Source organism: Mustelus asterias, chromosome 8 (assembly GCF_964213995.1).
Source record: "Mustelus asterias chromosome 8, sMusAst1.hap1.1, whole genome shotgun sequence".
Classification (NCBI taxonomy): Eukaryota; Metazoa; Chordata; class Chondrichthyes; order Carcharhiniformes; family Triakidae; genus Mustelus; species Mustelus asterias.
In genome coordinates this window covers 58,905,130-58,929,349 of record NC_135808.1, presented here as the reverse complement: position 1 = coordinate 58,929,349, position 24,220 = coordinate 58,905,130, and the positions used below count along the sequence as shown (strand labels likewise).

At 45.6% G+C, this 24,220-nt stretch overlaps 1 protein-coding gene across 1 annotated transcript in view; it reads left to right on the top strand.

Moving 5' to 3' along the window:
* Positions 1–24,220, top strand: part of astn1 (astrotactin 1) — a 2,581,734-nt gene that overhangs the window by 1,938,294 nt on the left and 619,220 nt on the right. The window contains exon 17 of the mRNA XM_078219174.1: positions 6,686–6,813. Coding sequence (XP_078075300.1) covers positions 6,686–6,813 — 128 coding nt within the window. The remainder of the gene's footprint in view (positions 1–6,685; positions 6,814–24,220) is intronic.

Sequence of the window (24,220 nt, the reverse complement as noted above, 5' to 3'; positions counted from 1 at the left end):
CCAACCATTATTCATGTAAATTGAGTCTGTGTCTTTATAAGTTCTGTTTGTGAACAGAATTCCCACTCACCTGAAGAAGGGGCTCAGAGCCTCGAAAGCTTGTGTGGCTTTTGCTACCAAATAAACCTGTTGGACTTTAACCTGGTGTTGTTAAACTTCTTACTAAGGATCTACACCAGGCATTTCACCATGTCAGACAGTTTGATGTGCTAAATATTTAACTCCAGTGCTGTTGTGTGCCAAGCTGATTATTCAGGGTTCCTCTGAGGGTGGTTTTAATAAAGCAACATGCTTACCATATGGGCTGATTCCACCACCTGAGTTTTCAGTATAGATTTGTGCTTGCTGAAGCAGTTAATTTATTTATGTCACAAGTAGGCTTACATTAACACTGCAATGAAGTTACTGTTAAAATCCCCTAGTCTCCATACTCCGTTGCCTGTTCGGGTACACAGAGAGAATTTTAGCATTGCCAATGCACCTAACCAGCAAGTCTTTCGTACTGTGGGAAGAAACCGGAGCACCCGGAGGAAACCCATCAGACACGGAGAGAACATGCAGACTCCACACAGACAGTGATCCAAGCTGAGAATCAAACCCGGGTCCCTGGCACTGTGAGGCAGCAGTGCTAGCCATTGTGCCACCATGTTGACCACTTTGTTCCTGCCCTCCACTCCACTTGTCACTTTTTTTTACAACAAATCTACCTTAAAGCAGGAAGTTAAATCTAATACATGGGACAGAGGCAACATTTCTATTACTTGCCTGGTAGTTCTGATGAGCGAATGGATCTTATTGTGGGTTGGGATGCAGGCAGCAGGGTTTTGGATGAGCTCCAATATACAGACAATAAAGGATATGAGGCTGACCAGGTAAGCTTGATACTCATATTTGGTGATGCTGAAGACACGGATAGATCTGATGAGACTCCATGGAAACATTCAAGTCTAGGAGACAATACAAAGGAGTCATTTTGGGCTTGAGAGAAAGGCTTATCTAATTACTTAGAACAGTACAAATATTGCAGAAAAGGTAAATCTACTTTAAGTTCATTAGTGAGAAGTGCATCCATCTGCAGCTCCTCCAAAACCGTGTAAGGGAACTGGAGCTGGAGTTGGAGGAACTTAGGATCATTAGGGATGCAGAGATGGCCATAGACAGAAGCTTCAGGGATACAGTTACTCCGAGGAATGAAAATAGATGGGTGACGGTGAGAGGGGCTGGGAAGAAGCAGTCGGTGCAGGGATCCCCTGTGGTCGTTCCCCTTAGCAATAAGTATTCCGCTTTGGATACGGTTGAGGGGGACGACATACCAGTGGTGAGCCGCAGTGAGAGGATCTCCGGCACTGAGTCCGTCCCTGTGGCTCAGGAGGGTAAGGAGGAGAGCGGGAGGGCAATAGTTATTGGGGACTCATTAGTTAGAGGGATAGATAGGAGGTTCTGTGGCAGCAAAAGAGACTCGAGGATGGTTTGTTGCCTAGCGGATGGCAGGGTCCGTGACGTCTCGGACCGTGTTTTCCGGATTCTTAAGGGGGAGGGGAAACAGTCACAAGTCGTGGTACACATTGGTACCAACGACATAGGTAAGAGAAGGGACGGGGATTTAAAACAGGAATTTCGGGAGCTGGGCTGGAAGCTGAGAGCAAAGACAAAACATGTGGTCATCTCTGGTACGCTACCGGTGCCACGTGATAGCGAGTTGAGGAACAGGGAGAGAGTGCACTTAAACATGTGGTTGCAGGGATGGTGCAGGAGGGAGGGTTTCAGATACGTGGATAATTGGAACACGTTCTGGGGAAGGTGGGACCTCTACAAACAGGACGGGGTGCACCTGAACCAGAGGGGCACCAATATCCTGGGAGGGAAATTTGCTACGGCTCTTCAGGGGGATTTAAACTAATTTGTCAGGGGAGTGGGAAAAGGAGTTGTAGTCCGGAAGTCAGTGTTGAGGGTGGTGAGATATTGGGGAAGGTATCAAGGTCAAGGGTGGGTACCGGTAGACAGGAAGATGGGTTGAAGTGTGTCTACTTCAATGCAAGGAGCATCCGGAACAAGGTGGATGAACTTGGGGCGTGGATTGCTACTTGGGACTACGATGTTGTGGCCATTACGGAGACGTGGGTAGAACAAGGACAGGAATGGTTGTTGGACGTTCCGGGGTATAGATGTTTCAGTAAGTGTAGGGAAGCTGGTAAAAGAGGTGGAGGAGTAGCATTGTTAATCAAGGATAGTTTAACGGCTGCGGAAAAGCACTTTGAGGGGGATATGCACACTGAGGTAATATGGGCTGCAGTTAGAAACAGGAAAGGAGCGGTCACGTTGCTAGGAGTTTACTATAGGCCCCCAAATAGTAATAGAGATGTGGAGGAAGAAATTGCAAAGCAGATTATGGATACGTGTGGGGGTCACAGGGTAGTTGTCATGGGGGACTTTAACTTTCCAAATATTGATTGGAACCTTTGTAGGTCGAATAGTTTGGATGGGGCACTTTTTGTGCAGTGTGTGCAGGAGGGTTTCCTGACACAATATGTGGATAGGCCGACAAGGGGTGAGGCCACATTGGATTTGGTACTGGGAAATGAACCGGGCCAAGTGTTAGATTTGGTTGTGGGAGAGAACTTTGGAGATAGTGACCACAATTCGGTGTCTTTTGTTATTGCAATGGAGAGGGATAGGGCCGGACGGCAGGGCAAGGCTTACAATTGGGGGAGAGGTAATTATGATGCGATTAGGCAAGAATTAGGGGGCATAAGATGGGAACAGAAACTGTCAGGGAAAGGCACTGATGAAAAGTGGAACTTTTTCAAGGAACAAATACTGGGTGTCCTTGATAGGTATGTCCCTGTCAGGCAGGGAGGGAATGGCCGAGTGAGGGAACCGTGGTTCACAAAAGAGGTGGAATGTCTTGTGAAAAGGAAGAGGGAAGCTTATGTAGGGATGAGGAAACAAGGTTCAGATGGCTCGATTGAGGGTTACAAGTTAGCAAGGAATGAGCTGAAAAAGGGGCTCAGGAGAGCTAGGAGGGGACATGAGAAGTCCTTGGCGGGTCGGATCAAAGAAAACCCCAAGGCTTTTTACTCTTATGTGAGGAATAAAAGAATGACCAGGGTGAGGTTAGGGCCGGTCAAGGACAGTGGTGGGAACTTGTGTATGGAATCAGTAGAGATAGGCGAGGTGATGAATGAATACTTTTCTTCAGTGTTCACCAAGGAGAGGGGCCATGTTTTTCAGGAAGAGAAGGTGTTACAGGCTAATAGGCTGGAGGAAATAGATGTTCGGAGGGAGGATGTATTGGCAGTTTTGAATAAACTGAAGGTCGATAAGTCCCCTGGGCCTGATGAAATGTATCCTAGGATTCTTTGGGAGGCGAGGGATGAGATTGCAGAGCCTTTGGCTTTGATCTTTGGGTCCTCGCTGTCCACGGGGATGGTGCCAGAGGACTGGAGAGTGGCAAATGTTGTTCCTCTGTTTAAGAAAGGGAATAGAAATGACCCTGGTAATTATAGACCGGTTAGTCTGACTTCGGTGGTTGGTAAATTGATGGAAAAGGTCCTTAGGGATGGGATTTACGACCATTTAGAAAGATGCGGATTAATCCGGGATAGTCAGCACGGATTTGTGAAGGGCAAATCGTGCCTCACAAATTTGATAGAATTTTTTGAGGAGGTAACTAGGTGTGTTGATGAAGGTAGGGCGGTTGATGTCATATACATGGATTTTAGTAAGGCGTTTGATAAGGTCCCCCATGGTCGGCTTATGATGAAAGTAAGGAGGTGTGGGATAGAGGGAAAGTTGGCCGATTGGATAGGTAACTGGCTATCTGATCGAAGACAGAGGGTGGTGGTGGATGGAAAATTTTCGGACTGGAGGCAGGTTGCTAGCGGAGTGCCGCAGGGATCGGTGCTTGGTCCTCTGCTCTTTGTGATTTTTATTAATGACTTAGAGGAGGGGGCTGAAGGGTGGATCAGTAAATTTGCTGATGACACCAAGATTGGTGGAGTAGTGGATGAGGTGGAGGGGTGTTGTAGGCTGCAAAGAGACATAGATAGGATGCAAAGCTGGGCTGAAAAATGGCAAATGGAGTTTAACCCTGATAAATGTGAGGTGATTCATTTTGGTAGGACTAATTTAAATGTGGATTACAGGGTCAAAGGTAGGGTTCTGAAGACTGTGGAGGAACAGAGAGATCTTGGGGTCCATATCCACAGATCTCTAAAGGTTGCCACTCAAGTGGATAGAGCTGTGAAGAAGGCATATAGTGTGTTAGCTTTTATTAACAGGGGGTTGGAGTTTAAGAGCCGTGGGGTTATGCTGCAACTGTACAGGACCTTGGTGAGACCGCATTTGGAATATTGCGTGCAGTTCTGGTCACCTCAGTATAAGAAGGATGTGGAAGCGCTGGAAAGAGTGCAGAGGAGATTTACCAGGATGCTGCCTGGTTTGGAGTGTCGGTCTTATGAGGAAAGGTTGAGGGAGCTGGGGCTGTTCTCTCTGGAGCAGAGGAGATTGAGGGGAGACTTAATAGAGGTTTATAAAATGATGAAGGGGATAGATCGAGTGAACGTTCAAAGACTATTTCCTCGGGTGGATGGAGCTATTACAAGGGGGCATAACTATAGGGTTCATGGTGGGAGATATAGGAAGGATATCAGAGGTAGGTTCTTCACGCAGAGAGTGGTTGGGGTGTGGAATGGACTGCCTGCAGTGATAGTGGAGTCGGACACTTTGGGAACGTTTAAGCGGTTATTGGATAGGCACATGGAGCACACCAGGATGGTAGGGAGTGGGATAGCTTGATCTTGGTTTCAGATGAAGGTCGGCACAACATCGTGGGCCGAAGGGCCTGTTCTGTGCTGTAATGTTCTATGTTCTATGTTCTATTAGTGACAGTGTTACAATGAGGCACAGACTTTAAACTGATGAAATACAGATTTTAAACTGAAAACAAGAAGCTCCTCACACATTCTATCAAAATTCATTTTATGGAATGTGGGCATCGCTGGCCTAGGCCAATGTTTATTGCCCATCCCAAATTGTCATTGAGAGGGCGTTAGAGGATCAACCACACCGCTGTAGATCTGGAGTCACATGTAGGTTAGACCAGGTAAGGACAGCAGATTTCATTCCCTAAAAGACATTAGTGAACCAGATAGGTTTATACAACAGCAATTTCATGGTATCAATACACTTTTAATTCCATATTCCTTTCATCATTAAACTCAAATTCCATGAGCTGCTGTGGTGGGATTCAAATCCAGGATCCCCAGAGCATTAGCTTGGGTCTTTGGATTATTAGTCCAATGCCAAAACCCACTACACCACCACATCCCTATAAAATAATAATTATATAGAATGGACTTCTGTGTTAAGTAATACAGGGTAACAACCTTGAATAATTTCAAACCAATTTTAATTTTATGTCCTGGGTAAAGAGAAAAACTTTGGCAAGTTTTGCATTTTTTGGAAGAACCCACTTAGGAAATGAGTACAGAAAAGGCTGAGTTATTTTCGTCAACTCAGCCTCTCCTCAGTGTTTTGATTTGATTTGATTTATTACTGTCACATGTATTAGTATACAATGAAAAGTATTGCTTCTTGTACGTTATACAGACAAAGCCTACTGTACGTAGAGAAGGAAAGAAGAGATTGCAGAATGTAGTGTTACAGTCATAGCTAGGGTGTAGAGAAAGATCAACTGAATGCAAAGTAGCTCCATTCAAAAGTCTGAAGGCAGCAGGGAAGAGCTGTTCTTGAGTCATTTGGTACGTGACCTCAGACTTCTGTATCTTTTTCCGGATGGAAGAAGGTGGAAGAGAGAATGTCCGGGGTACGTGGGATCCTTAATTATGCTGGTTGCTTTTCCGAGGCAGCGGGAAGTGTTGACAGTGTCAATGGATGGGAGGCTGGTTTGCGTGGTGGATTGAGCTACATTCACGACCTTTAGTAATCTCTTACGGTCTTGGGCAGAGCAGGAGCCAAACCAAGCTGTGATACAACTAGAAAGAATGCTTTCTATGGTGCATCTGTAAAAGTTGGTGAGAGCCAACATAGCTGACATGCCAAACTTCCCAGCAGGACATTACAGGATTCAATCATATTTAGAGGCAATAATCTGCAAGTTGGAAATGTAAATTACAATTGCCCAAGAATTGCTTTGCCATCCTAGTGAGTCATGGCAGAAAGGTCTGTGCTGGCAGGCAAGTTCAATGATGCACCGAACCAATTCCGTGTCCACGCAGAAAATCATTGTGCAAGTGTGGTGTACGAGTCACCTCTGGCAAGGAAAAGTGGATCTGCAGTGCGGCCGTTCAAATTGTAAGATGACACTCAACAGTGTGATTTTGGTGTGTTGGGGCTTAATATCGAAATAATGCAGAGGACTTCAGAAACAGCTAAAGGTCATGACTGGGTCAACAGAGGCAATGGAGTTGTGGGTCAGTTAGGAAGGACCAAATGATTTTGCTGACCCGGAACTTCCTGTACCCTCTGAAATTCAACCAGTCCAAATCCAGTAAACATACATGGTTTTCAGATTCAAATATTGTAAACAAATGTGAAGAGTGTATCATTGTTAATTTTAATTTATGTTAATTTTAATTTATGAATTTATCAACGTTTTCCAACTCTGTAGCTATAATATTCAACAAACTGTTTCCATCATGGACTGTTTTCTTCTCTCCTTTAGGCAGAAGAATTTTGTGACTGGTATCCCACAGCAGCTGCCAGACGGAATGCTTATATCGGCTCTGCCCAGTGAAATCCAGTGTCAGGAAGAGCTATCGGATCCCATACCAGACCCAGATTACCTCACAGGTTAGGCTGAACCTGAACTTTCTGTTTTGTGGTTTGTTGCGCTTAACTTGAAGACAATTAAAGTTTGAATCAATCAATATTTGACGTATTTGAGGCAAATGAGGCCATTCCTCATTAAATGGGACTTCATGCTCTGCTTGCACAGAACGGCATATTCAAATGAGGGAGGAAAGCATGGATATTGGAGGTGTTCATTGACATGTTTGATTTTTTTTTCTTGGGATGTGCACTTTTTAAAAATTTACTTTATTTACTATGTTACAAGTAGGCTTACATTAACACTGCAATGAAGTTACTGTGAAAATCCCCCAGTGGCCACACTTCGGCACCTGTTCAGGTACACTGAGGGAGAACTTAGCATGGCCAATGCACCTAACCAGCACGTCTTTCGGACTGTGGGAGGAAAGCAGAGCACCCGGAGGAAACCCACGCAGACACGGGGAGAACGTGCAGACTCTGCACAGACAGTGACCCAAGCCCTGGTGCTGTCAGGCAGCAGTGCTAACCACTGTGCCACCATCTTTGGAAAAGACAGCATTTGTTGCCCATCCCATTTGCCACAACTGTGTGGCTTGCTCAGCTATTTCAGAGTCAGTGACATTGCTGTGAAGCTGGAGTCAAATATGTTTCTATTGTAGTTGAGGCCAAATCGTTGTTTGATTTCAAGAAAAAATTAGATATAGCTCTTGAGACTAAAGGGATCAAGGGATATGGGAGGAAGGGAGAGATCGGGATATTGAATTTGATGATCAGTCATGATCATAATGAATGGCGGAGCAGGCTCGAAGGGCCGAATGGCCTACTCCTGTTTCTAGTTTCTATAGGCCAAATCAGGTGAAGACAGCACATAGAATCCCTACAGTGCAGAAGGAGGCCATTCGGCCCATCGAGTCTGCACCGACCACAATCCCACCCAGGCCCTACCCCCACATATTTTACCCGCGAATCCCTCTAACCTACGCATCTCAGGACTCTAAGGGGCAATTTTTAACCTGGCCAATCAACCTAACCCGCACATCTTTGGACTGTGGGAGGAAACCGGAGCACCCGGAGGAAACCCACGCAGACACGAGGAGAATGTGCAAACTCCACACAGACAGTGACCCGAGCCAGGAATCGAACCCGGGACCCTGGAGCTGTGAAGCAGCAGTGCTAACCACTGTGCTACCGTGCCGCCCCAATGACATGTTGTCCCCTGAACAACATAAGGGAATCTGATAAATGTTTACAACAATCAATCATTATTTCAAACTAGCTTTCAATTCCAGATTTATTAGTTAATTTAATTTATTAATTATTTGCATTTAACTTCCACCAGTTGCCATGTTGGGTTTGAAACCCATGTCCCCATTACCCTGCGGCTTGGGATTACTACTCCAGTGATCTTACCATGTCACCATCTCCCTTCAAAATGCATTTGTCACTAACATGGACAGGAATATATAGTATATACAGGACTATAGAGCTAAAGACCAATAGCACAAACTGACATCTCAATGGCATCATCAAATGTAAGTGGCACTTCATTTTAACCTAACGGAAAGGAAATCCCAAACTAGCAATTCATCTAAAACTCAGCCATCTGTGAAATCCTGTCCTATGTGCGACAGAACCTCCCAGGCACACATAGGCCTCAGGAGCCACCTACGTACCCATTAGAACATCACCAACCACTCCAGGTGATGAATTAGGTCATTTTCATTGATGGACAACCAACAACAACCTTAGGATCTTCAGTGATTTTAAAAGCAATACATATCTGCTTATGAGCCATTTTCTTGTCCTAATTTGCTCCATTTGTTTGTCAACCCTATCCAAATTAATACTGCTTAACCCTAGAGTGAATGAACAGGACAGTAAACCAATGTGACTGCAGTGTAGACATTAGTTTGTTATTTAATGGGCTGAATATTTCTTTAAAGCCTAATGTTATGCTCAGTATATGGGCTTATTTTATTTTGGACATTCAGATGTGATACAATTCCATTCTAATATGAAATGTAGGGGTTTCATACATAGGGGTTGCATACTAACTGAAAGAAAAACTCATTCAAGCCACAAATGTAATGGAAATTCGGGGGACCTATCCATAAGGAATATAGGAACAGTAATTGGCTATATTGAGCATCTCAAGTCTGCTTTATCAATCAATAAGAACATGGCTATCTGTATCTTTATTCAATTTAACTACTGTGGGCTCTTAAAACCCTTAGTTAACAACAATCTACCCATCTTAGTTTTGAAATTTTCAATTGACTCACTGCCTCAACAGTTTTTTTCGGGGAGAAGGTTCCACATTTCCACTACCCTTTCTATGAAGAAATGCTTCCTGTCATCACTGCTGAATAGTTATAAGATTTCACAGAATCAGAGAATTGTTACTGTGCAACAGGAGGCCATTTGGCCCATCATGTCTGCACTGGCTCTCCAAATAAGCATCATGACTTAGTGCCTTTCCCTTGCCTTTACCCCATTCCCCTGCACATTGTTTCTATTAAAGTAATCATCTAATATCCTACTGAAGTGTTTGGTCTCAATTGAACCTGCCACCTCCACACTTCCAGGCAGTGCATTCCAGACCAAACCACTTGTGTGAAAAGTATTTTTCTCACATCATATCTTCTTCTTTTGTAGATCACTTTAAATCCATGCGCTCTTGTGCTTGATCCTTTTATGACTAGGAACAAAGAACAATACAGCACAGGAACAGGCCCTTCGGCCCTCCAAGCCCGCGCCGCTCCCTGGTCCAAGCTAGACCATACTTTTGTATCCCTCCATTCCCACTCCGTTCATGTGGCTATCTAGATAAGTCTTAAACGTTCCCAGTGTGTCCGCCTCCACCACCTTGCCCGGCAGCGCATTCCAGGCCCCCACCACCCTCTGTGTAAAATACGTCCTTCTGATATCCGTGTTAAACCTCCCCCCCTCACCTTGAACCTATGACCCCTCGTGAACGTCACCACCGATCTGGGAAAAAGCTTCCCACCGTTCACCCTATCTATGCCTTTCATAATTTTATACACCTCTATTAGGTCACCCCTCATCCTCCGTCTTTCCTTGGTCCTTATCTACTCTGTCCAGCCCCCTCATGATTTTGAATACCTCTACCAAACCTCCTCTCAGCTTTCTTCTCTCCAAGAAGAACAGTCCCAACTTCTCCAAACTTTCCTCAAAAGTGGCGCTTCTCAACACTGGAACCATTCTTGTAAACCTCTTCTGCACACTCTCTCCAATATGTTCACAGGTTAGCACTGCTGCCTCATAGTGCCAGGGATCCCAGATTCGATTCCCAGCTTAGGTCACTGGCTGTGCGGAGTCTGCACACTCTCCCCATGGGTTTCCTTCGGGTGCTCCGGTTTCCTCCCGCAGTCTGAAAGACGTGCTGGTTAGGTGCATTGGCCATGCTAAATTCGCCCTCAGTGTACCCAAACAGGCGCCGGAGTGTGGCAACTAGGGGATTTTCACAGTAACTTCATTGCAGTGTTAATGTAAGCCTACTTGTGACACTATTAAATAAACTTTAACATCTTTCCTATAGCGTGACACCCAGAACTGTGCACAATATTCCAGCTGAGGTCTAACTAGTGTCTTGTATAAGCTCCTTAAATCCACTTGTTCTGGACATCCATACCAGAGGAAATAATATGAATCTGCTTTATCAAATCCTTTAATCCTTCTTGAATGCCTTGATCAGATCATCCCTTAATCTACTGTAGCTGACAATAGAAGTCTCATCCATGCAACTTGTTTTCATAATTTAATCCTTTAGCCCCACTGCCATCTGGTGAACAGGGTGCTCACTCTTAATTAAACGGAAGCATTCATATGGTTCCATAGCCAACAAGAGCCCTTTTCAAATGGTTCAAAGCTTGAACAATGTAATCTGGGGTGGTCCTCTGTTATAGGGCCATTCTTACTTAAATTTAGACCCCACCAATAGCCAGCCTTTAGACTAAGAGCTCCACAACTGTTCTAATCAGCAGAGACAAAAAAGGCTCCATTGACCGAGAATCACTTGTTATTAAACATTCTAAGTAAAATAAAGTTTATTTATTAGTCACAAGTAAGGCTTACATTAACACTGCAATGAAGTTACTGCAAAATTCCCCTAGTCGCCAGAGTCCAGCGCCTGTTGGAGTCAATGCACCTAACCAGCACGTCTTTCAGAATGTGGGAGGAAACTGGAGCGCTTGGAGGAAACCCACGCAGACACGGGGAGAACATGCAAACTCCACACACACCCAAGCCGGGAATTGAACCCGGGTCCCTGGCGCTGTGAGGCAGCAGTGCTAAACACTGTGTCACCATGCCGCCCTAAGCTTGATCAAAGGGGCAGATTTTAATAACAACAACATTATGCAGTAAAATATGCCAAGGTACTTAACGGGAGAGTTATCAAAATTGGTACCATGCTATATAACAGGATATCAGTCAAAGAGTTGTGTATTTAGGAGGAAACAGAGGGAGGGAAGTGGAGAAGTTTAGGGAGGGATATCTATAAGTTAAGGCCTAGACAGCTGAAGGCATGGTTGTCAATGATAGAGTGATTAAAATCAGGATTGCTTCTGAGGCCAGAAGCGCTGGAGCACAGATATTTCAGAGGGTAAGTCAGTGTACTAATGAAATGTGTGTTTACTAAGCAGGATGTGGTTAGTTCCTATACTAACGGAGTTTCTGAATGGGTTTGTGCACTAATTGAATATGTTTTTATTCAGAAGAGTGAGTGTTGGTTGCTGTGTTCTGATGCAGGTTGCATCTATTCAGCGGAGCAAGTATTAGTTGTAAACTTTAATGGAATTCTTAAACATAAATTTCAGAGTGGTCATTACTCCAGACCTTCTCCTATTATGGCATCTAAGGTTGTATTGAAAAACACGGGAGTTTCCATCTCCACTACCTTACTTCGTAATATGTCTTAATAAGAAGTATATACAACGATCTGTTGAGCAGACTTCTGGTGAAGGAAGAAGCTGCAACCATTCTGTCTTCAACATATGTTGATTCACAAAACCCAGTGTAACGTAATTGTGGACTACTTCTCCCTGCCACACAGTTTTCCCCCTTCACCAATGAAAGCAGGTTCTTATACTCGTTTTAATAAATAAAAATCAATAAAATAATCTAACGAGAGGGTGACAGCCTCTGCTGGGACACTGTAATGGAAACAAAACATCAAAAGGAAACTTAACTAACTGAACTAAAATGTCATTCTCGGGGGTGATGATGCACAAACCATGGGCGGCACAGTGGTTAGCACTGCTGCCTCACAGTGTCAGGGACCTGGGTTCGATTCCCGGCTTGGGTCACTGTCTGTGTGGAGTTTGCACACTCTCCCTGTGTCTGCGTGGGTTTCCTCCGGGTGCTCCAGTTTCCTCACACAGTCCAAAGATGTGCGGGTTAGGTGGATTGGCCATGCTAAATTGCCTCTTCGTGTCAGGAGGAACTAGCTAGGGTAAATGTATGGGGTTATGGGGATAGGGCCTGGGTGAGATTGTGGTCAGTGCAGACTTGATGGGCCAAATGGCCCCCTTCTGCACTGTAAGTTTCTATGATTCTATGAACACCCACAGAGCCCACCAGCCATGGGAAGGCCTGAAGTGTGTTGATGAACACCTTGTGCTCCCTCTCCAAGGCCACCCGGCTGTCAATGTAGTCATAGTTGAGAGGCAGACAGTCAGGGTTAAACTGCCTCCTGCCTGGACCTAAACTGGTTCTTATATATAATTGACCTCTAATCTTTCCCCAGTGAGCATCAGCTGCTTTAAATCACAACAGCCTGCACTCAATGGTCACAGTGAGATTAATGCTATCCATCCTCTGACCATCTGCAACTGACTTCATTTGTTCTCATTTGCAACAATAATCTGGTATTTAGTTTATTGTATTATTTTTGTTTTAAGGGTTTGTTCATTCAGCAAAGGAAAGGCCACTCACTCTATCCCTGTACGACATTTTTGTAAGAAGGCTAAAATTAGATAAACTTACTTAGATGAGCAGACTTCTACACATCCAAGTTTGTTGATAATGCAATGACTGGTGGCATGGCTAAGAGTGTAATGCAAGCATAAAAATAAAAAGAGACCTTGATAGATTAAGCCAGTGGGTTCAGATAGGTGTGAAGTCATCCATTCTGACTCAAGAAGCTAAGTATTATTTAAATAATGAAAAATTGGACGTCCAAAGAAATTTAGGAATTCATGTATGAAAGTCACTAAAATGTGGTTGTCAACTCCAAAAAAATAGCAAAAAGGATAATATCTTAAAACTTTATAACCAGCAAGCGAGAACATAAAGGAGAGGAAGTTTTGCTATAGCTAAAAAAGCCCTAGTTAGACTGTAGGCCCGATTTTACCATTTTGATCGGACTTGGAAATCTGTTCTCAGGCACCCCCATACGCACTTAGCCTGAAAAAAAAATCGCGAGTCTGAATCGCGCTGTGGGCGGAGCTTAGCCCACCCGAAACGATCGGAGCTCTGAACTGCGCATGTGTAGTCAAAAAAAAATTTGAAAAACGCACCCCTGCCACATTGCTCCCAGGCCGCAAAAAGCGGACAAAGCGGCCCGGAAGCGATGGCCCTCACAGACATCACCCCACCCCTCAACATAACTGTCCTCCTTATCCACCCACTCTCCCCTCTACCCAGACCAATCACGACCCTCTGTCACACTTCCCCCCCACCGATCGCCCGCAGAATGGCAGCAGACCTCCCCGATTCCTGCCCCCCCGCCTCCCCAACCAGAAAACAATTGGGCCTCCCTCCTCCCCCCCACCCAACAGGGAATGATTGGGCCTCCCTCCTCCTCCCACCCAACCGAGAATGATCTGGCCTCCCTCCTCCCGCCTGACCAATAGAGAATGATTGGGCCCCCCTCTGCCCCCCCCCCTCCCCCCCGCAACAGAGAATGATCAGGTCTCCCTCCCCGCCCCCGCCCCCGCCCCACCAGAGATACATCTGACCCACCTCCCTCCTCCCACCCCCCAACAGAGAATGATCGGGCCTCCCTCCTCCTCCCACCCAACCGAGAATGATCTGGCCTCCCTCCTCCCTCCCGACCAATGGAGAATGATTGGGCCTCCCTCCTCCCCCCCCACAACAGAGAATGATCGGGCCTCCCTCCTCACCCCCACAACAGAGAATGATCGGGCCTCCCTCCCCCCCCCCCCACCCCACCCCACTAGAGATACATCTGACCCGCCTCCCTCCTCCCACCCCCCAACAGAGAATGATTGGGCTTCCCTCCTCCCTCCCCCCCCTCCCCCCCCCCCCCCCCCCCAGAGAACAATCGGGCCTCTCTCCTCCCCCCATGCCCCCAGCCCACCCCCCCAGAGAATGATCTGCCTGCTTCCCCCCCTCCCCCCCCCTCACTGATCTGAGTCAGAGAGCCGTTGGAAGCTCTGAACTTATCTCCGCAGAAGCTGGAGCGCCCGAAACAGACCTTTGCCGAGCATGCCTGTTTCGCGCCAAATCAGAATGGGCGAACGCGATGGTAAAGGGGGAAATGCAAGTAAAGTTGGGCGGGCAGCCCATAAATTTGATTAAATGCATGCAAATGCATTTAAATTGCCATTGCGCCCGTTTCGGGCGCGGTTTGGATTGCGGCCATTTTCAGGCCATGGTAAAGTGGGCATCTGCTCGGACGCAGGCGCGGATCGCGCTAATCGCCTCACGTCTGACTTTACCAAGTTTTCACACCTGAAAACAGGCATGACGCAGTGGTAAAATCGGGCCTTATGTCTAGACATTGTCTTGGGTGTTGCATCTTAGGAAGGATATTTAGACCATGGAAGGAGTGCAGTGCAGATTGACTGGCATATTAATGGGCCAGATTGTGAGGTGGGATCACTCAAACTGGACACGCATTCTCTGAAATAAAGAGGGTTGAGAGGTGATTTGATTGAAACATTTGGGATTTTGTAAAAGATTGATAGGGTCATTAGAGAGAACCATTTTCTTCCGGCGAGAATATCTAGGACACAGGGGCATAAGCTTAAAATTGGAACAAAGTCGTGAAGGAGCGAAATCTTCTTCACACAAGGGAGGATCCTCCCACCAAAAGCAGTAGATACCAGCTCAGTTAATAATTTTCAATCTGAGAGTGATACATGTTACATTAGCAGGCTCCATCTCATGAAGTAATGGTTTGCACTTGGTGGTTGGCATTGCTTGGTGAGCCTCCGGAACTCTATTCTGGCATGGCAGTCTCTGTCGCATTAGCTGCCAAGGAAGACAGTGGGCTGAGATGGTGCCTGATTCGCTGGTCTCTGATTTTTCTGGGCTCTCTTTTTGTCCAGCTAAGCTTTTTTGTTTCTGCTCACCTCTTCCAAACACTACTCAGTGTGCCGTGTACATAGTTATTGTTCATTCAACAAGTTAATAAGTTTCCCGTTGTGCGGTCATTTCTTGTTTACTCAGAGGAATAAGGATCACTGAGGTCAGGAATTGAATTATTTACCAAGAGAGTAAAAGTCAATAGACTATGGGTTGTTTTTGTTCGTAGGTCTATTCCCAGTACTTTTGAGTTTTATCTATCAGGTCCCAGTGGGGTTCAGGTAAATGATCCTGAACTCAATGACATTGTGATGATAAGCACTGTAACAGTTATGGAAATCAGAATATTCCAGTGTGAGAACTGCTGCTGTCTCACCAGAAGTTGAACATAAGTGAAGAGGGAATCTTCCACAACTGGTTGGATGTACAATGAAGAAGCATCAATCCCGAGCCGTAATTTCTCACTACTTGTGCACTGACTCCACACAGCGGCCACACTGCTCAATGTACATGAAATGATCTTCACAGAATCACTGAACGTGGCGAGCACTTGTTCCAAAGTGGTTGGGCTGGTCGAGGTTGTGTTTGCTCCCAGTCCAATGCAGTGCATACCGTTGCAAATGTTCACTCTGCTTTTCTTTTACAGGGAAAATAAATAATTTGCATTTATATATCACCTTTCCCAACCTCAGGATGTCCCATGCCCTTTACAGCACTCTTTGAAGCTTAAGCTACTGTTGATTAATTACTGGGCTTAACATATTGTGAGTAACTCTCACAGGCTTTCTTCTGTTTCATGTAAGGCTCAGGTATTTAGGTTGAAACCATAGTGAATAATAGGAGCCCCCTTTCAACGGTGCATGTGTAGAGTCTTCAGTCTTCCTCTCCATCTGGGACATTTTACTGCCCTAATCTCAGTTGTATTAATCTGCCTGTAATTTATTCAGGTAATAAAGAAAAAGCCTAACCTTTCCTTATCTGTTCCCACGCCTCCCAGTGGGCTTTTCGACTTCCCAGTATCATGTCCTTTGCAGCTGCTGTGTATTATGTATGAGTACATGTGCCTTGTCTTGGTAGAAAAGGCAAGCTATTAATTTGACTCTGAACACATTTAGCATTAGAGGCATTTTATTACCTACTGTTTGCAGCGAAAGCAATGGACGGAAAATAAGTGTTATTGCTGCTCAACGTTTGGAAGCATCTCTTTGGTATATGTGTGAATATACATTAAATAATAGGCAAACGACCTATTTTAAGTTTATGGAATTAGCTTGTAGTGAACAATTCGATTCATCTGATCTGAAAGAGATTAGTGTCTTAGCGAATGTAGAGCATTTCTGGTTGCATGCTCTGACTTCTTAGTCTGAAAACAAATAGGACGAGCCTATTTTTTTACTTGACTTTATTCGGATCTTTTAATTTCACTTACGCTCGGGGCAGAATTCACTCCTTATGACTTTCTTTAAAAAAAGGACTTCAGAGACTATTGAGATGTGGGAGATTATATCTCTGACTCAAGGCATTGATATTCCCTACTTTCAACTTGAATGCAGACTGTTACTGGATCTTATTAATGCGGAGGAATTGTGTTTACCCTTTTGGTTTGGAACAAAGTGGACCCATAAATAAACTAAATAACATCGATTGAAGAGACACAATATGCTGTCCTCCCAGAGGTAGGTGTAGATACAATCAACAATTGTTAGGACCAAGGCAGTGTTGTACTAAACCTGGAATCTAGTGCAATATATAAGATTTGGTGGGTGTAGCTTGTGATACAAATTGTCTTTCATGCAACTTCCATGACTTTATTCGTTTAGATGGCTTCTCGCTGCAGAAGTTTCTCCTGGTTTCCTTTAAAAGGGCAGAATTTAGAGACTAAAGAAGGAGTTAGTTGTCTCTGATCTGTGGAACAAAGCAATTTCAGTTTTTCAGCTCTGAAAAAGAGTCAAATGGACTTGAAGCGTTAACTCTGGACGGGATTCTCCGGCTGCATACGCCCCAAGACCGAAAATCCCCGCCCAACCTCAACGGACCTTTGAATGGACCAGCAAATTTTCTGTTCCACCCACTATGATTCCTGCGGCAGGCCAGAAAGGAGAATTTTGGCCTCTGTTTCTCTCTCCACAGATGCTGCCCGACCTGCTCAGCTTTTCCAAAATATTCTGTTTTTATTTCAGATTCTTTTAAGTGTTGCTCTTACATCGTGTGAGACTTTCTTAACAGCTAAAAGCTACCTAACGTTATCTCTAACCCCTTCTGTGGGATTCAGTGGGGAGATGGTGGCGCAGTGGTATTGTCATGAGATTTGCAATCCAAAGATCAGGGGTAATGTTCTTGGGACCTGGGTTCAAATGCCACCATTTGAATCAAATAAAATCAGGAATTAAAATTCCAGATGTCTCTGCAGTGCCACTGGGAGCCATGGCCACTTCTAGGATTGCAACATCATCAGGCAGGGGCAAAAGGAAATCAGGCTTGGGGTGCAGAATTACTTTGAAGGGCCTCTAGTGAACAAGGAGGCCTAAAGAGAAGGCACCCCCTCCCCCCATCTTGCCAGGCACCAGGTGTCTGCCAGGTGAACACTTGGCGCTGGCCTTCCACACAGTTGATACAATTGCAGTGGGTGCGGGTTGGGGCTGATATGTGGTGCTTAATTTTACACCCCAACTGCCATACTTCCTCTGGGGAACTGTAAATCTAGCCAGGATATGCAAGGCAGTTCAATTCTTTCATTCGCTTTCAGGATATAGGATTCAGAAACAGTTTGACGGGGTAGAACCTAGGAGTGAACTGAGGGTCAGAGCCTGGGGTCACACTGAGGGTCAGAGCCTGGGGTCACATTGAGGGTCAGAGCCTGGGGTCACATTGAGGGTCAGAGCCTGGGGTCACATTGAGGGTCAGAGCCTGGGGTCACATTGAGGGTCAGAGCCTGGGGTCACATTGAGGGTCAGAGCCTGGGGTCACATTGAGGGTCAGAGCCTGGGGTTACAGTAAGATGTGGAGATGCCGGCGTTGGACTGGGGTAAACACAGTAAGAAGTTTAACAACACCAGGTTAAAGTCCAACAGGTTTATTTGGTAGCAAAAGCCACACAAGCTTTCGAAGCTCTAAGCCCCTTCTTCAGGTGAGTGGGAATTCTGTTCACAAACAGAGTTTATAAAGACACAGACTCAATTTACATGAATAATGGTTGGAATGCGAATACTTACAACTAATCAAGTCTTTAAGAAACGAAACAATGTGAGTGGAGAGAGCATCAAGACAGGCTAAAAAGATGTGTATTGTCTCCAGACAAGACAGCCAGTGAAACTCTGCAGGTCCACGCAACTGTGGGCGTTACAAATAGTGTGACATGAACCCAATATCCCGGTTGAGGCCGTCCGCGTGTGTGCGGAACTTGGCTATCAGTTTCTGCTCAGCGACTCTGCGCTGTCGTGTGTCGCGAAGGCCGCCTTGGAGAACGCTTACCCGAATATCAGAGGCCGAATGCCCGTGACCGCTGAAGTGCTCCCCAACAGGAAGAGAACAGTCTTGCCTGGGTGGCTGTCTTGTCTGAAGACAATACACATCTTTTTAGCCTGTCTTGATGCTCTCTCCACTCCCATTGTTTTGTTTCTTAAAGACTTGATTAGTTGTAAGTATTCGCATTCCAACCATTATTCATGTAAATTGAGTCTGTGTCTTTATAAACTCTGTTTGTGAACAGAATTCCCACTCACCTGAAGAAGGGGCTTAGAGCTTCGAAAGCTTGTGTGGCTTTTGCTACCAAATAAACCTGTTGGACTTTAACCTGGTGTTGTTAAACTTCTTACTGTGGTTACAGTAAGAGTCAGAGCCTGGGGTCACATTGAGGGTCAGAGCCTGGGGTCACATTGAGGGTCAGAGCCTGGGGTTACAGTAAGAGTCAGAGCCTGGGGTCACATTGAGGGTCAGAGCCTGGGGTCACATTGAGGGTCAGAGCCTGAGGCCACATTGAGTGTCAGAGCCTGGGGTTACAGTAAGAGTCAGAGCCTGGGGTCACATTGAGGGTCAGAGCCTGGGGTCACATTGAGGGTCAGAGCCTGGGGTCACATTGAGGGTCAGAGCCTGGGGTTACAGTAAGAGTCAGAGCCTGGGGTCACATTGAGGGTCAGAGCCTGGGGTTACAGTAAGAGTCAGAGCCTGGGGTCACATTGAGTGTCAGAGCCTGGGGTCACATTGTGGTAAGAAGTCTCACAGCACCAGGTTAAAGTCCAACAGATTTATTTGGTAGCACAAGCCACAAGCTTTCAGAGCGCTGCCCCTTCATCAGGTGAGTGGGAGTTGTGTTCACAAACAGGGCACACATAGACACAAACTCAATTTACAAGATAATGGTTGGAATGCGAGTCTTTACAGGTAATCAAGTCTTAAAGGTACAGACAATGTGAGTGGAGAGAGGGTTAAGCACAAGTTAAAGAGATGTGTCGATCGACAGTTCTGACGCGCCACAGCGAAAAACCGCACTTCCTCAGAAGACAAACACGGGACACGGTGGACAGAGTACCCTTCGTCGTCCAGTACTTCCCCGGAGCGGAGAAGCTACGATGTCTTCTCCGGAGGCTTTAAAGTGTCATCGATGAAGACGAACATCTCGCCAAGGCCATCCCCACACCCCCACCTCTTGCCTTCAAACAAGCACACAACCTCAAACAGACCATTGTCCACGGCAAACTACCCAGCCTTCAGGAGAACAGTGACCACGACACCACACCTCTGCAAGACGTGCCGGATCATCGACACGGATGCCATCATCTCACGTGGACTTTAACAAAGAGGTTGTGCTGGAATCTTTGAATGGCATCAAGATAGATAAGTCGCCGGGTCCAGATGGGATGTACCCCAGGTTACTATGGGAGGCGAGGGAAGAGATTGCAGAGCCTCTGGCGATGATCTTTGCGTCGTCGATGGAGATGGGAGAGGTGCCGGAGGATTGGAGGATTGCGGATGTGGTTCCTATTTTCAAGAAGGGGAATAGGGATAGCCCAGGAAATTACCGACCGGTGAGTCTAACCTCAGTGGTTGGTAAACTGATGGAGAAGATCCAGAGGAACAAGATTCATGAGCATTTAGAGAGGTTTAGTATGCTCAAGAATACTCAGCATGGCTTTGTCAAAGGCAAATCGTGCCTTACGAGCCTGGTGGAGTTCTTCGAAAATGTGACTAAACACATTGACGAAGGGAAAGCGGTAGATGTGGCTTATATGGATTTTAGCAAGGCATTCGATAAGGTCCCCCATGCAAGGCTTCTAGAAAAAGTGAGAGGGCATGGGATCCAAGGGGCTGCTGCCCTGTGGATCCAGAACTGGCTTGCCCAAAGGAGGCAGAGAGTGTGTATAGATGGGTCTTTTTCTAAATGGAGGTCAGTCACCAGTGGTGTGCCCCAGGGATCTGTTCTGGGACCCTTGCTGTTTGTCATTTTCATAAATGACCTGGATGAGGAAGTGGAGGGATGGGTTGGTCAGTTTGCTGACGACACGAAGGTTGGTGGGGTTGTGGATGGTCTGGAGGGATGTCAGAAGTTACAGAGGGACATAGATAGGATGCAAGACTGGGCGGAGAAGTGGCAGATGGACTTCAACCCAGATAAATGCGTAGTGGTCCATTTTGGCAGGTCAAATGGGATGAAGGAGTACAATATGAAGGGAAAGACTCTTAGTACTGTAGAGGATCAGAAGGACCTTGGGGTCCGGGTCCATAGGACTCTAAAATCAGCCCCGCAGGTGGAGGAGGTGGTTAAGAAGGCATATGGTGTGCTGGCCTTTATCAATCGAGCGATTGAGTTTAGGAGTCCGTGGATTATGATGCAGCTATATTAGACCCTCGTCAGACCCCACTTGGAGTACTGTGCTCAGTTCTGGTCACTTCATTACAGGAAGGATGTGGAAAAGATTGAAAGGGTGCAGAGGAGATTTACAAGGATGTTGCCTGGATTGCGTGGCATGCCTTATGAGGATAGGCTGAGGGAGCTTGGTCTTTTCTCCTTGGAGAGACATAGGATGAGAGGAGACCTAATAGAGGTATATAAGATGTTGCGAGGCATAGATCGGGTGGACTCTCAGAGGCTTTTTCCCAGGGTGGAAATGGCTGCTACGAGAGGACACAGGTTTAAGGTGCTGGGGGGTAGGAACAGGGGAAATGTTAGGGGGAAGTTTTTCACACAGAGGGTGGTGGGTGAGTGGAATCGGCTACCATCAGTGGTGGTGGAGGCAAACTCAATAGGGTCTTTTAAGAGACTCCTGGATGAGTACATGGGACTTAATAGGATGGAGGGTTATAGGTAGGCCTAAAAGGTAGGGATATGTTCGGCACAACTTGTGGGGCCGAAGGGCCTGTTTTGTGCTGTAGTTTTTCTATGTCCTTTTCTTTCTAACGTCATCCACCAGGTACATGGTACATACTCTTGCAACTCGGCCAATGTTGTCTCCCTGATACGCTGCAGGAAAGGATGTCCTGAGGCATGGTACATTGGGGAGACCATGCAGACGCTACATTGAGGGTCAGAGCCTGGGGTCACAGTGAGGACTGGAGCCTGGGGCCATATTGAGGGTCAGAGCCTGGGGCCACATTGAGAGTTAGAGCCTGGGGCCACATTGAGAGTTAGAGCCTGGGGCCACATTGAGGTTCAGAGCCTGGGGCCACATTGAGGTTCAGAGCCTGGGGCCACATTGAGGGTCAGAGCCTGGAGCCATATTGAGAGTTAGAGCCTGGGGCCATATTGAGGGTCAGAGCCTGGGGCCGCATTGAGAGTTAGAGCCTGGAGCCACATTGAGAGTTAGAGCCTGGGGCCACATTGAGAGTTAGAGCCTGGGGCCATATTGAGGTTCAGAGCCTGGGGCCACATTGAGGGTCAGAGCCTGGAGCCATATTGAGAATTAGAGCCTGGGGCCACATTGAGGGTCAGAGCCTGGGGCCACATTGATCTCTCAAACTTGGGCACTTATTGAAAATGCTCATTGGCCACAATGTTTGGCAAATAAAATTACAGAAATAGTAGAAATATATTTGAATGAAGCAGCTGAGTTGGACTGTGCAGCGCAGGAACCCTGGGGTTGAACTGCAGCAGAATAACATTTAGTAGATGTTCTGTAAAGTGATTTGATTATCTTTGTCCTTTGTTGAGTATACATCCTGAACATTCCCTCTGAATAAGAAATGGAACGGTATGAATCCCTGACAGGACATGGTCTGTGGAAGGAATGGGCTTGCTGGGTCAAATGGGCTCTACATTAAATTTGTTATTTTATGACTCAGACTAATCCACCTAATATGTGACAAGGAAAGCAAGAGTTTTTAGAATATATACAGGTACTTCCAGTAATGCAGAAGCAGGTTGAAAATCAGCATAATATTTACAGGCTATTTAAATAATTCTGCGAGTACTTACTCAAATGAATAGATTGATAATTTTGACACACTAACAACCTTCCATAAGTTTCCCCCTCAAGAAGCCTGTTAATTGACCATAATCAGAAGTCTTTATCTCTGATGCATACAATGGAAACAGAGATACAGATGATAAAAATCAAAACCGTGTATCACATCCTCAGAGTCTGCCTGCAATTGCAAATAACCCGTGGGTGAAATTCCAAAACATCCATCAAAATAGTTATTTTCAGCTTGCCAACAATCTCATTCACACATTGCAAACAGTAGATCATACAAGACAATTTACTGACAAGAGCTATTTTATAATAAGTTTACTTGTGCTCTGGGGACAGCCCGCGCGCTCACACAGCAATGTGTGATTGGGTTGGTGCCAAATTGCAGGCAGACACTTGAAAGGGTGTGAATGTTGTTCCTACTGCGGCTTGTGGTAACTTTCTGAAGACAGGTTAGTAATTTTCAGGTCTGATTTCTCATGCTTTTGTATACCTGTGTGTTGGATGCTTTCAGGTCACTCAACATAAATAGACAGTGTGGAAATGCCACCCTCCTACTATCTATCGGCTCACCTTGGGGAGCTTTTACGAGGCAGTCTAGCAGAAGTTCAGCAATGACCTTGATACTTGATATTCCTGAGGAGAGCAGTATTCTGTCATGTGGAATTAGGAGGCAATGTGCTCCATTCCTAAGTACTGTCATTGTACATCCTGAATGAACCAAAATTTCGCCAGGCAAAAGCAAAAGACATTTGATATGAAAACACAGATGTAAATTGACAAAATAAAAATAACGTATCTGGCTGATGTCAGAAAATGTTTAGGATTTTTTGCTGACTGCAATTTTAAAATGATCCAGAAACAAATCTACTCACAAAAGTGAATATGTTATTTGTGTGTGGCCCCCTGATTGGGTGAGGAAATTAAAATATTCATGAAACGTACAGCATGAAAAACACCTCCATAATTTGAAGTGTGTAGATATGAACCAGTGAATAAAGAATGTAATTGATGGGGAGGGATAATTCTTTTCCCTTATTCTCACCTCTCAGCTGTGCAGCAAGATGTATTTTGGAGAAAGAATGTCTTAATTCCTTGAGTACAGTGACTTTAACAGATCCGGACAGGATTTCTTTTCAGTTTAAGTGAAAAGAAAGGATGAATGTTTATTTTTCACGATACATGAAATGCGTACGCAACAAACCTCCACTCCCCAAACACACACGCGTAGGCACCCGCACACAAGAAGATATGATCCAAAGATGTGCAGGTTAGGTTGATTGGCCAGGTTAAAAATTGCCCCTTAGAATCCTGAGATGCGTAGGTTAGAGGGATTAGCGGGTAAATATGTGGGGGTAGGGCCTGGGTGGGATTGTGGTTGGTGCAGACTCGATGGGCCGAATGGCCTCCTTCTGCACTGTAGGGTTTCTATGATTTCTATGATTTCTATGATTCCTAAAGATGTAACAAGCACTTAGATGACTGAAAGAGTACAAAGTACTAGGTCGCTTGCTTACGCAGTCTTTAAGATAGTTTTTGAAACATTGCAGGCCTGAAGCATTCTCCCTTGGTTCACTGGAAAGTGTGGAAGTTTGACATTTCTGACTGTTTCAGATGACATTGTGGCTAAGCTCCTGCAGTGAAGAAATATAACCTTGTCACTTAAACAAAAAAGAAATTCTTCTCTGCCTCAGGTGACTTTTGAGACAGGGTCCTACCTTGTGCTGGATAAA